This window comes from Lycium barbarum, chromosome 7, assembly GCF_019175385.1.
Source record: "Lycium barbarum isolate Lr01 chromosome 7, ASM1917538v2, whole genome shotgun sequence".
NCBI classification, from domain to species: domain Eukaryota; kingdom Viridiplantae; phylum Streptophyta; class Magnoliopsida; order Solanales; family Solanaceae; genus Lycium; species Lycium barbarum.
In genome coordinates this window covers 127,375,336-127,388,050 of record NC_083343.1, presented here as the reverse complement: position 1 = coordinate 127,388,050, position 12,715 = coordinate 127,375,336, and the positions used below count along the sequence as shown (strand labels likewise).

At 32.7% G+C, this 12,715-nt stretch overlaps 1 protein-coding gene across 1 annotated transcript; it reads right to left on the bottom strand.

Annotated features, from left to right (window-relative positions):
• Nucleotides 1-341: 341 nt before the first annotated feature.
• Nucleotides 342-2,228, bottom strand: LOC132601922 (uncharacterized). Its single transcript, XM_060314970.1, has one exon. The coding sequence runs from the start codon at nucleotides 2,226-2,228 to the stop codon at nucleotides 342-344; it is 1,887 nt and encodes a 628-aa protein (XP_060170953.1).
• Nucleotides 2,229-12,715: the final 10,487 nt, after the last annotated feature.

Sequence of the window (12,715 nt, the reverse complement as noted above, 5' to 3'; positions counted from 1 at the left end):
CCCAAAGCTCTTCTCTAGCAGCACTTCTGGATTTAGCATAAACAATGGAGATATAGAAATTAGACTTGGGATCATCTTGTTCTATTTTACAAGTAAGCATTTGAGAATGGTTGGAATAGATGTTGCATTTAATACCAGCTTTCCAGAACACCCAAATCTTATTGCTAATGTTAGCAAAGCAAGTATCCATACCAAGCATTCTGTTGTAAGTATCAATATTGTCTTCCTTCATAAATGGTTCTTGTAGTGCAACAAAGGAAATTTGATGATGATTTGTCATAAAAGTAAGCCTCTCACTTGCAGCTTGAGACTTCATCCCCCTAATATTCCAATTTAAGATCTTAAACATTATTGGAGGTATTGGATTTTTTGTGTAAAATTTTATTTTGGTTCCGGGTGATCATATTACCCTTCTTCTGAGAAACATTACCTTTATCACCCTCGGACATCTTATCAGTTTGCACCTCTGATTCTTTTCCAACCACAGATTGGGTTAAAATTTCTGCTCCGTCATCGGATGAGTCTCCTGTAGAGTTTTCTTCTTCTTCAGTAGAGGAACTTTCTGCCCATTCATCAGGATCATCATTTCCACTTTGAGTCTTCTTTGTAGGACTTGCTTTATTGACATTTTCAGATTTTTCTATTTCTTTGTTTTCAAGCAATTCTGCAAATCTGTTATGAATTGGTGGTGCGTGAGAAGTGCTATTCAGTTTCTTGGGAGATCTGACTTTTTTGGGATTTTCAATCATCCATTGTTGCTCATGTTTTTGTTTTTCATTCTTATCTTCAAATAATACTACCTGAAGGGCCTTTGGATCATCAATAATAATAGTCTCCCTTTGAGCAGTACTCAGAATAATTTGTTGGGATTGATCCAGTTTTGATGTCTCGGGAACCTTCTCACTAGGAATTGAGCTTTTAGGAGTAGGAACACATGTAATAGCCAAGTTCATTTTCTCAATAATAGGCACATTCTGTTTTTCCACACTACTTTTCTTGGCAGGTTCATTAACGGGAAGGGGCTTGTCCACTTCAGTAGCTCTCACCTCATCTTTCCTCAATTCAAGATCCTTATCTTGTAGGCTCTTATTTTTATTGATCACCATCTCATTAGTAGGAGGAGGCGTATCCACTCCAAATATAGCTCCTGTTGGCAAGTAGACTTTTTTGGGTGGTTCACTCCTACCTCTTTTAGCGATGTTACTATTGTTCTTTTCAGTAGACAAAGTCCTTCCCCTTATCTCTTGCTCATTCTGCACTTGGGTTGTTTGACTTTTTCCAAAATCTCTTTTGTGGGGTTGTTGTTTTTCCTCTGTAGCCATTTGAGAATTTCCCCCATTTTCCACTGTCTCTTTCTCATTTGGGATTTGTTTATTATTGTTAGAAGGTACAATCTTATCTTTCTTTTTCTCGTGGTCCCCTTTGTTGCTATTTTGATTGATCTCCTCTTGCCTTTTCTTATCTGCAATTTCTCTTTCAATTCTTCTACACTGGCTAATAGAATGTCCTTGTAGTCTACAATGATTGCAATACTTAGGGACTCCTTCGTATTCGATCTTCTGCTCAAAACCCACCATAGGGTTATTAGAGTTCTTTGATCCAATCCATATATGATTAATTCTAGATTTTGAAAGATCAATTTCTACCCTAACCTTAGCCATGCTAGGTCTGGTTCTTCCTTTCGTAGCAAGGTGCATAGCCATAGGTGTACCAACAATGCTTAATATTTGTTTGAGGTAATGCCATGTGTGTAGATGAAATGGAAGTTTAGGAAGAAGAACCCATACCGGAGTAAGGGGGCTGTCTTCATCAGGAGTGAATTCCGGTGACCATCTACTAAGCCACATCGTTTGCTCTTCAACTTCAATTGCATGTCTAAAATAAACCGTGTTGAAGTCCTCATCATTAAAAACCTCAATAAACACATGTCGATTGTCGAATACCCCAACTTGCACTGTACCTTTTAGAGTAAATAATTCCTTGATTGTAGTCCGTACAACTTCAATTTGGGGTCGAATCTTCATAAATTTTCCAACAATTACGAATTTGCATTCCTCTGCCATCATTCCGTAATATTCATCAGTATCAAAGATGGTAGCAGGTGTTCCATTATGTGATGTGATTGTCGCCGTAATCGATTCTCGACGATGTCCTGTTTTCTGAGGTTGTGGGTTTGAAATAGCAGATCTATAGGAATTTTTGGATGAATTAGGATCTTGGGGAGTCATCGTAGCACCGAGATGATCTGGGGGATGCATCTTAGGAACCAAATTAGGACCGACCGCCGGCTCCATAAGGAGGAGCGTGGCCGGAAATCTTGCTGGAGCTAGCCGTTGATGATGTAACGGTAGGAATTGTATAGAGAGAGAAAACTTATAAATATATTTTAATGACCAATTATATGTGAATAGAGTTCTACCACTTTAAGCATACAAAATGAGACTTCGAAAGTTCTACAATCTTTGGATTTGTCCTTTGGGTTCTATGATTATGTTTGGTCGAGGCCATTTTCAGCATAATACTCATAGAAAATTGACAATAAAATTTGAAACTACGTCAATTCAGAATAAGTATCCCCTACATCATCATATCATATCACATCTATCTATTTATTTATTTATATTATTTTAAAAGTATGAACTCCAAAACTTAAAAGTTAAATTACTAAAACACCCTTTATATTATTACCTAAATATAAAAAAAAAAAAAAAAAAAAAAACCGTACAAATAAAACACACTCAGTACAAATGCCTCTTTAGAATAGTTGTCTAACAAATTTATGAAACTAATGTTTTCCTCTACTGCAAATTAAGAGACACGAAAACGCAAAACAGTTACGAAGTCTACCTACCAAGGCAAGAATCTGCCGGTATGGTTAACATTGTTTCCCCCTTATGCAAACCCACCTTCATTTGGTTATTCTTTCTAACAAAATTACTTTGTATGGATTTTTAAAATTATTTCACTATTTGATTCCTACGGTAAAACCAATGTTATCTTCCGGGTCTCTGACGAATTTTCATTTCTGCTTTTATACTTCATCTTGCTCCGTTAGATGACTACATTACTTAATAACAAGGATATTTGCAAGGATTTCAACTCAAATCTAAGGTAACAGGATCAGAAAGTTTATCAATTAAACTTAAACGAGTCAAGATCACTAAGTTAGTAATTACTCAACTCTCTTCTCGGTCTTTCGGATTCCGGGACTACAATGGCTCCTTTGATTTCATCATCTTTCTCGACTAAGGTATGTTTTGTCCTTTTTTATTTTTTCTGATCGTTATTTTCTTAAAATTGTGCTTTTTCAAGACCAAAGTTTTTCAAAGTCATAGTTCTTCTTATGATGTGGCTTAATTGATTTTTATGTTTTTTTATTACAAAATTTATATTCTGCATTAGTTTGATGATATATTTTTGGCTTGGTTTTATTCATGCCGTCAAGTATAAAAACACGCAGTATTCTTTTGGTATATCCAATTATTCAAATCACGTTATTCTATTGGCACATTTGATTAAGTACTACCCATGATAGTTTTACAACGTTATCTTCTTCTATTAATTTGATGTTCAGTTTTTCTTGAGTTTTTGAAAAATTATTTTAAGGTTGCAAATGAAATTAAAGACTCGATTAACCAAAAAAATAATAATTAAAGACTCACCAACATTGAAATGCCAATAGAGCAATTACAGATAGATAGTCATATTCCTTATCATTAAAAGTAATTTGGGTATCCAGTTATTACTTCAAACCCGCGTTGCTAATTTTTTTTTGCCTCATCTGTAGAAAGGCGTTTGTCATAATTCATAATTATCTTCTATTAGGTCTATTGATTTGGGATTTACACCCCTGCAGTGACTTAAGTTATAATCCTCACCTTTGTTAGCTTCTTCTTTTTTTAACTTATTGTTTTCATTTTAATTACTTTAAAGAGTTTACGACAAATGTCATTTATTCACTCTGTGTTCAAAGGAGAGAGCAAGCACATTTAAAATTTATATAAAATAGGACTTTTTTAATCATCAGCATGTTGTTTTAAACTAGCTTACAACTTTGTCTTAATACTCCTTTTTGAAGCAGATAGTACCAATAGGCTATTTCATTCCTTTGAATTTTTTTTTTTTTTCCTTTCAATTATGAACTATTACAAGCTAAAATCGTTATGTCTAAATATGTGCTTTAAGAAATTTAGTAAACATTTCAGTGACTATATTTCATAAATTGGAAGACCTTCTATCTCTTATAAGTTATAGATTTTATTAATTAAAGAACATTATCGATTATGGGTTAGTTTGTTTTTTAGAGAAATGGTTTTGTTGCCCACTTACAAAATATTTCTAGCTTTATGTCCTTTTATAAGAGATCTTAATTTTTACACACAAGAGATCAGAAAATTAACACATAATAGATATGAAAAGATTAATTTCTTCTATTCAAATTGTCAAAAGGGCAAGAGATCTCATTTACTTATTTTTTCTGGTGGAAAGTAAAATGTTTATTAACTTAACTGTGCAAAAAATGATATCTATTATCAAAAAGACTATTTGTGTACTTTAACACGTAATGGTCTTGCCACTTATGTATATTGTCATATTCATTTTGTCAGTTATGTTTCTCCTACTCTCTTGCTTTCTCTCTTTCTGGCCAATTTTAACAATCAGAGTGCCGACCATCAGTTTCGGATTGTATCTACCATAACATGTTGGATTATATCTGCAAGAACATATGATCTTACATAATCAATTTTATGTTGCACTTTCAAGAGAAATATCAATATTTGACAACAAAAGTAGTCTAAGTACAGAGCAACCAAAGCAGATGAAAGAAACATCCACACAAGGAATATCATCTATAAGGAAGTATTAGGTGAGATACGCTTTATTACATATTTGTACCTAATAAAATAAGATAAAATTAAAAATCACAAATATCTAATTAAACATTGATTGTTTATCCTCATTGGTTCGGCCGATACCTAATCATCTTGACATTGATAAATAAGTAACTATCCGACAATCCACATAGATCGTCCAAGAACACTTGTATTTTATTCTTTTAGGTATAATTATTTACTCACGATCCACATAGATCATCCAAAAACACTTGTATTTTATTCTTTCAGGTATAATTATTTACTCAGGATCCACATAGATCGTCCCAGAACACTTGTATTTTATTTTTTCAGGTATAATTATTTACTCAATATTTTATTTTAATAATATTGATATTATTTTACATATATGTACTACATGACTCGATATTCACGTGCACGTGTCGAGAAACTAGTATTATAAAAAGTAGGAAGCTCCATAGTTGAAAGTCAAATTACAATAATACCCTTCAAAGATTAAAATAAAACCATTTTACCCTTCACTTAAACACCATTTATAATATTTATTCTTTCAAAAATCAATGCATTAATTTTCTTAGTTAGCATAAGGTTAAAAAATTGAAAAGTTACGTTGAATGATCTAGTAGTATAGACCAGATTCATACAACAACAACCCAGTGAAATCCCACCACGTGGGGTCTGGGGAGGGTAGAGTGTACGAAAACCTTACTCTTACCAAGGTAGGACGGCTGTTTCCGAAAGACCCTCGGCTCAATAAAAAAACATAAAAAGAGGTCAGATAATGCTAAGAGATTCAAAGCGATATGGAAATGAAGTAACGCAAGCGACACAAATAACATAGAATAATCAAAGCACATGAAATAACAGATAATAGCATAAATCAGAGCACAAGAAATTATACTGCGATAATGCGACTACTAATAAGACAGGATAATGAAACTATCTACTAGCCTTCTACCCTAATGTGGGTCCTCCAAACCCTCCTATCTAAGGTCATGTCCTCAGTAAGTTGTAACTGCGTCATGTCGTGTCTAATTACCTCTCCCCAATACTTCTTTGGCCTACCCCTACCTCGTCTGAAATCATCCATGGCCAGTATAGACCAGATTCATATGCAGGTATATTTTATTCTTGAAGAAAAAAAACCTTTTATTAATAATTAATAAACTAAATAATCTATCTGTCATCATATCATACTATTCTAAAAGTGGTAAGCTAAAAGTTAAAAGTTGAATTACTAAAATGTCCACTAAACGTTGAACGACGTTTTACCCTTTAAAATTAATTTAATTACTAGAAGGATTGCAATAAATTGGAGTAATTATCTAAAGTAACAAAAATACAAAATATTAATTACCCCTTTAAACACAAGAAATTAAAGTGGCTTAGATACGGGTGACTGGATCAACTATTTGCTGATGCTTAGAGTTCCAAGAAAATTCAACGTACAAAATATTAAAAGCACTCATAATAAATTCATAATTTCCCTTTAAATACCTATTAAAGTGTGCTGATGCTTGGACTTTCAAGGGGGCTTTTCAGATTTCTAGGTCAGTTTTAAGTTTAATTCTCTTGGCTATATATATTATCAAACCAACCTTAACTTGAAAACATATGCCTTCACAGCCTTAACATATTCTGGATGCACTAGGCATTCGTCACATTTGCTCTTCTTTGTATATTGTGTTTTATAAGTAGTTAGTCCCCTCATTTGAGATGTATAGATATAGATATAGTTTATCTTTTTCCATAAATGTAGCAATGTTTCACGTGATGGGAGTTTTGGATGGGCCAAGCCTCTATCCCAGTCTCATGGTCCATATGGTTAATGTAAAAGATTATGTTATCACATTATCCTATTTCTCTTAGTTCTATCAGAAATTCATTAATTTTTCTGCTTGGCTTACTTCGCCAACCTCCAATAGATCAAAAGTATTATTATTTTTTGATAGGATTAATTTTTATGTTATTTGTCACCTTGCATTATAGAAAGTTTTCAAGTTAATTAATGAATTCTTCTTTTAGTAAAATCATTATTCTTTTAATGGATCTTACATGTTCATTATTTGCCACACAAAAAAAAAAAATATATACACGCCTCACATCAGGTGGATTTATTCTTCTTTGTTACTATACTTTTTGCGAATGTTTTTGCTTGTTCTATTGTTTCTTTTCTTCTTAAATATATTTTCAAGTTATATTGATGAAATATATTTTGATCTATGCAAATTTTGGCTAGGAAAGAATCACTATTGTTTTTAGTAGGAAGTGGTGCTCTCTTTGTTACATTTCTTTTTCGTTGTTGTCAGCTTTCTTGAAAGTGAATTCTCTAACTCTTCACCTTGTTTAAGCAATGACTAAAAAGAGGAACAAATGAATTAAGTTTGCATCTAAGGGGACGTAATTGACACCCTTCATCGAACTTAATGTAGATGGATAATTTTGGAAAAGTATATATACTATATATTGAACCCTTTTGGCCTACTTTCATGTGTCAACTTCTTTTGATGTTTCTAAAATCCATTTATGCGTTAAATATGTACTTATGAAGAATATTTTGAGTAAGGGATCTTGTTGCTTCCATTTGATAAATTCAAACGTTTGCCAATTTTTGGCAACGATATCACACGCATGGAATTAATTACGATTGACTTAGGAACTAGGTAAAGGCCGGAATAGAGTCAAAAAATAGATTAGGTGGATACTATTACAAGTTCGAATGGATTTATCCTAAGTTGACTGTTAAATTATGCATTGTTTTAGGCCAATAGGTTATAGGGGCGTAGATAGCCTACTAGGTATTGGGAGCTATATAGTTGAGCTTAAACAAAACCACACGTGGTTAATTGACGTATGTAACTTCTACATGTAAAAAACTAAGAAAGACCAATTAATCTTTATATGTTTTTTTTATAATACCGTGGAATCCGAGCCGATTAGCGCGCTCTATTAATTTTATGGGATACGTGTTACCTCCCACTAGCATAGATATTAGGTAAATCTCTATCCACCAAATCTTGAAGAGGAGAAAGAAATCGCTTAGTTTATTTTTACCTACACCTGAGGTTTAAATCTAAAACGTCCTCATGCTGCTCATGAATCCACTTCATTAACCTCTATATTTAGAAAGATGCATTAATTTAGTTTCCAGTGAAACATGGAATCCCAAAAAAGGAACGTGCATGCATGAAATAGGACGATATGCAATAACCCCCTTTTCACGTCTCCTTTCGGCACGCAATTGTTCCATATTGGACAAGATAATACTCCCTTATCCCAATTTATGTATTATAGTTCGATTTTCCAGAGTTAAACTTCTCAAATTTAATCACGAATTTAGACATAAATTTTTTAAATTTTTTGAAATAGAATTTATATACTTGAAAACTACATAAAATTACTATACTAAGTGATAATATATAATTTACCATTCACAGTATTCAAAGAACATATATATGAAAATATCGCGGTTAAAGAACTCTTTTGATTCTCGAAAACCAGCACATAAATTGGGACATTTATGTAATTTTCGTCGTGTATTAATATCCCAAAGTATCAATTTATTATTTTCGTTTCGTCTTATTAATATCTTCTTTTCTTTTTCTTCTTATTCTTCTTTTGCCCTTTTTGGCTGCAGGGACGAGGGGGATGGGGGAATCATATGAGCACTAGATATTATTTATCAATAGTTGAATGTATTATTTTGTTGCTCTTCATCCAGACTTTACCTAAGATTTTCCTGTTAGGTAGGCAAGGATACAACAATTCTATAATCAAAATGATGCAGGTCATTCGTTTCAATTTGATTGGTGCTCTTTTTTCTTTAGTCAGGACTAGCTCCTCTTGTTTCACTTTATTCGTCATAGTTGGACTTGACATAAAAAATTTATAATTAAAAAAAAACTTTTAATTTATAATCAAATATATGTAATAACATTTGTGTGGTTATAAACATTTTATAATGAACTTTTTACCGGAAATATTTTCCTAAATCGTGTGGCAAAACGTCCCCTTATTCCTAATCTAAGAGTAAATGTAGTTGTCCTGCAACAGTACGTGTCAACATATAGAATTGGAATACCTTACTAAAGTACCCTATAAGGAAAACTACTTGAAATTGTCTCTGGTAGGATCACGTCCAATAAGTCATGTCTAATCTTGTAGGATCGGGTTTTAATGACAAAAGGTGTAAGAAAATAACAAATTATTTTCTAAATATAAAATCTTACAATATTAGGAATATTGACAAGCAAGAAAACAGCGCCAAACAAACTGAGACGAATCAAATAAGTGAGTGTATATATATATATATAGAATTAGTTCATTGTATCCTAGCCTGTCTAACAGGAAAAAATGAGCTTGTCTCTCATAAAGTCTAAAATACATAGCGAGAAAGCAATAAATTCAACTATTACACAAATTAATATTATATATCTACTGCTCATATTAGCATACAATAGTGAAATGTGAATCAAATAAATTATCACATCACCATCGCCCACCACATCGTCCCCCGTAACAAATCAAACAATAAACCAATTACATATAGTTGGCCTCCGCCCAAAAAAAAAAAAAACCGAAATTTATAAGAGAGGAAAACAAATTTGTTGCTTTGAGATATTAATAAACGAATAAATTATAGCTATGATGTGACGCCTAGAGAGGGCGGATCAAGCAGGATTGACACACTTTTAGCCCCCGTTTGGCCATAAGAATTATTCACTTTATTCCAGATTTTTTTTTTCACTTTTTTCCGGAATCAACGTTTGGCCATGAGAATTCCGAATACAACTTGAAGTTGTATTCCGGAACACCACAAACTCAAAAAACTTGTTTTTCAAAAAAATTCACTTTTTTACAACTACATTTTACTAAAAACTATAATTTCAAAAACTATAGCCAAACACAACTCCAACTCTAAAATTCCAAAAAAAAAGTTTTTTTTTTATATCTATGGACAAACGGGGCCTTAGATTGACAAGATTTTGAAAAAGGGTTGCACACAATACCTTCAGTGAATCACAAATTGAATGAGAGAGGAAAGTGAACTTTTATAGCACATAACACAAGTATGCACCATAGGCTTGGACCATGTAGACCTAGACTCAAAGTTAACAATACGTGCCATAGGCTTGGACCATGACGCGTGGCTATTATTATCTTGTTCACTAGTTGCATGCAGAAAGGAGACATGCAAAGGGGATTACTACAGCATATTTAATTTCATGCATGCACGTATCATTGTTTTTGGGGTTCCATGCAGGGGTGTCAAGTGGGCCGGGCCGGGCTGGGCCATTTAAATGTAGGCCACAACGGGCCGGGTCGGGGCCGGGCTGGGGGCCGGGCTTGGAGAGGGAAAGGGTGTCCGGCCCAGCCCACCTCGGATAGGGACTACACGTCGGGCTAACCGGGCCCGTTAGTGGGCCGGACTGGGTTTTAGTTAGTGGGCCGGGCCGGGTTTTAGTTAGTGGGCCGAGCCGGATTTTAATTATTTTAAAAAAAAATTCTAATGCTAAAATTTATTAAGTTTAATACTTTAAAATCTAGTTGTTGTCAACTTTATTTTAACCTTCAAGTTCCTTAAATTATACTTTGGCCGTATTTTCAAACTATAAATACCATTCATTCTTCTCCATATTATCTCATAATTCCCTACTATCCTCTTTTTCTAAATTTCCTACTCATCTAAATGGGAACAATGCACATGAGTTTTGATACTAAACCAAAGTTCTTAATTTAATTATCTCATCTGATCCTAAGTCCTAATGTCATGTGCAGATTGTCACGTCTCCATCATCGGTGGAGACATTTCAATATGCTAAAAAATATTTAATTATTATTATATATAAAATATTTGAAACTAATAAGATTATATTAATATATTATTATATATATAACTAATAGTTTATATTATTATATAGTATACTGTATAACCTATTGAAATATTTTTGAACTTGTGTAAGCCAACAGCAAGATAGTAACTTAAAAGGGGTATTTGATTTATTTCACGCATCAGCAATTTCAGAGGTAAATTATTTTTCATTTAGTAGCAATTAAATATTAACGAATTCGATTCCTCTTCATTTTTATTATCTCTATTTTTCTCAAGTTCTTACTTGAATAAGAGACACATTACATGAGTTAAAATTAATGGTTAAGTTTTAATTAACTAAAGTAAGATTCTAACTATGGTTTGAATAATTAATAAATATTTCATATATTTGCTTCCAAAATTTTAAGAATCCCACAATTATAGCTACAACTATTTTATTGGGATACAATGTTTTTAAAATACTTATTATTAGTAATAAATGTAATACTTATCTTTTTTTTTTAATTTGAAGTGGGCCGGGCTGGGCCGGGCCGGTGCCTCGGTGGGCCATCACCCAGGCTTATGGTGGGCCGGGCTGGTGGGCTGTCCACCTTGTCCGGCCCAGCCCCCTAATAAAACCCACCTAGCCCAGCCCCTTACACCTATTAGTGGGCTTGGGCCGGGCCGGTGGTGGGCCGGGTTTACCAGGCCGGGTTCGGGCTGGCCCGGCCCACTTGACACCCTTACCATGTTTACTTTCAGGTTTACCTTTTGTTAAAAGTATGTAAAAATCAGTACATAGATGATGTGAATTTGTAGGGCAAGTTTACTACTATTTCAAAGCCACCAGTCACATAGCCTAAGGTATATATATATATATATATATAGTAATTAAGGACAACCCGTGCTGTGCACGGGCCCAATAACACTGCTAAATATTAGAGTATAAATTTTTTTGTTATAAGAAAAATATCATAATTTTGTTAGTCATAAGTATTAATTTAAAAAATAAAGTTTAAAAGGAGTTTCTCACATTATTGTGAGTTATTACATTAAATGACTATTTATCATAAAACTATATTTTGCAAGTTTTTGAGCTTTTAAAAATCCAAGAAATGGACTTTTAAATTTTCACTTTCATTCACTCATCCTTAATCAATTTCTAAGCATAAAAATATTAGAAATTATAATCACAAATTAAGAAATTTTTATCTTTTTTTAAAGAATTTTAAAGTGTATAAAAATAGGCTACATAGGGTAATTCTTGAAAATATACTCATTACGATCTAATTTTACTTAAAATCATGTGTTGGAAAACATGATGTTGGGATAAACAATTGAGATCTACAGATATTCACTAACTTAGGCTGTGTATTTAAATATCAACATCAGCTATCAACATCAGCAAAACAGAGGCTATCAATTGATACGTGTAAAATAAAAAATTTAGTTGGGCCCACATTTGCAAAAGGAATTGTGCTAAACATGTGTCGTTTTTCATGTACAAGTTATATACGTAAAAAAATCCATGAACCACGTGCAATTAGTATAAGCTCCTTATCCATAAACAAAAGTCAACATAGTATGTATAAATCCACCTAATTTTTTACCCTAATCACTTTACTTAATCAGTTCCTTGTATCAATCATAATTACTTCCAGGCGTGTGATATTGTTGGCAAAAAATGGTCAAAGTTTGAATATAACACACGGAAGCAACAATTCCTTTAATCAAAATATTCTTCTGAAGTATGTATTTAACATATAAACGCATTTTAGAAAGGGATCAATGTAAAATAACTAGTCAGATTCACTTTTTAATTTTTCTAGCCGGTATAACTGATTATACCCGATTATACATATATTAAATCTGGATTATATATATTATATAAGAGTTTAACTATAGTGCACTGTCAGTGTACCCTTTTTTTTTACACTATCAGGTAATTTTAAAGATAAATACAGTAACTTGATTAAGTAGTAGTAATTGTTTACCTTTTTAATAAAAATGTAATTAACATAAAAGTAAATAATATTAAAAGAAAGTTGAA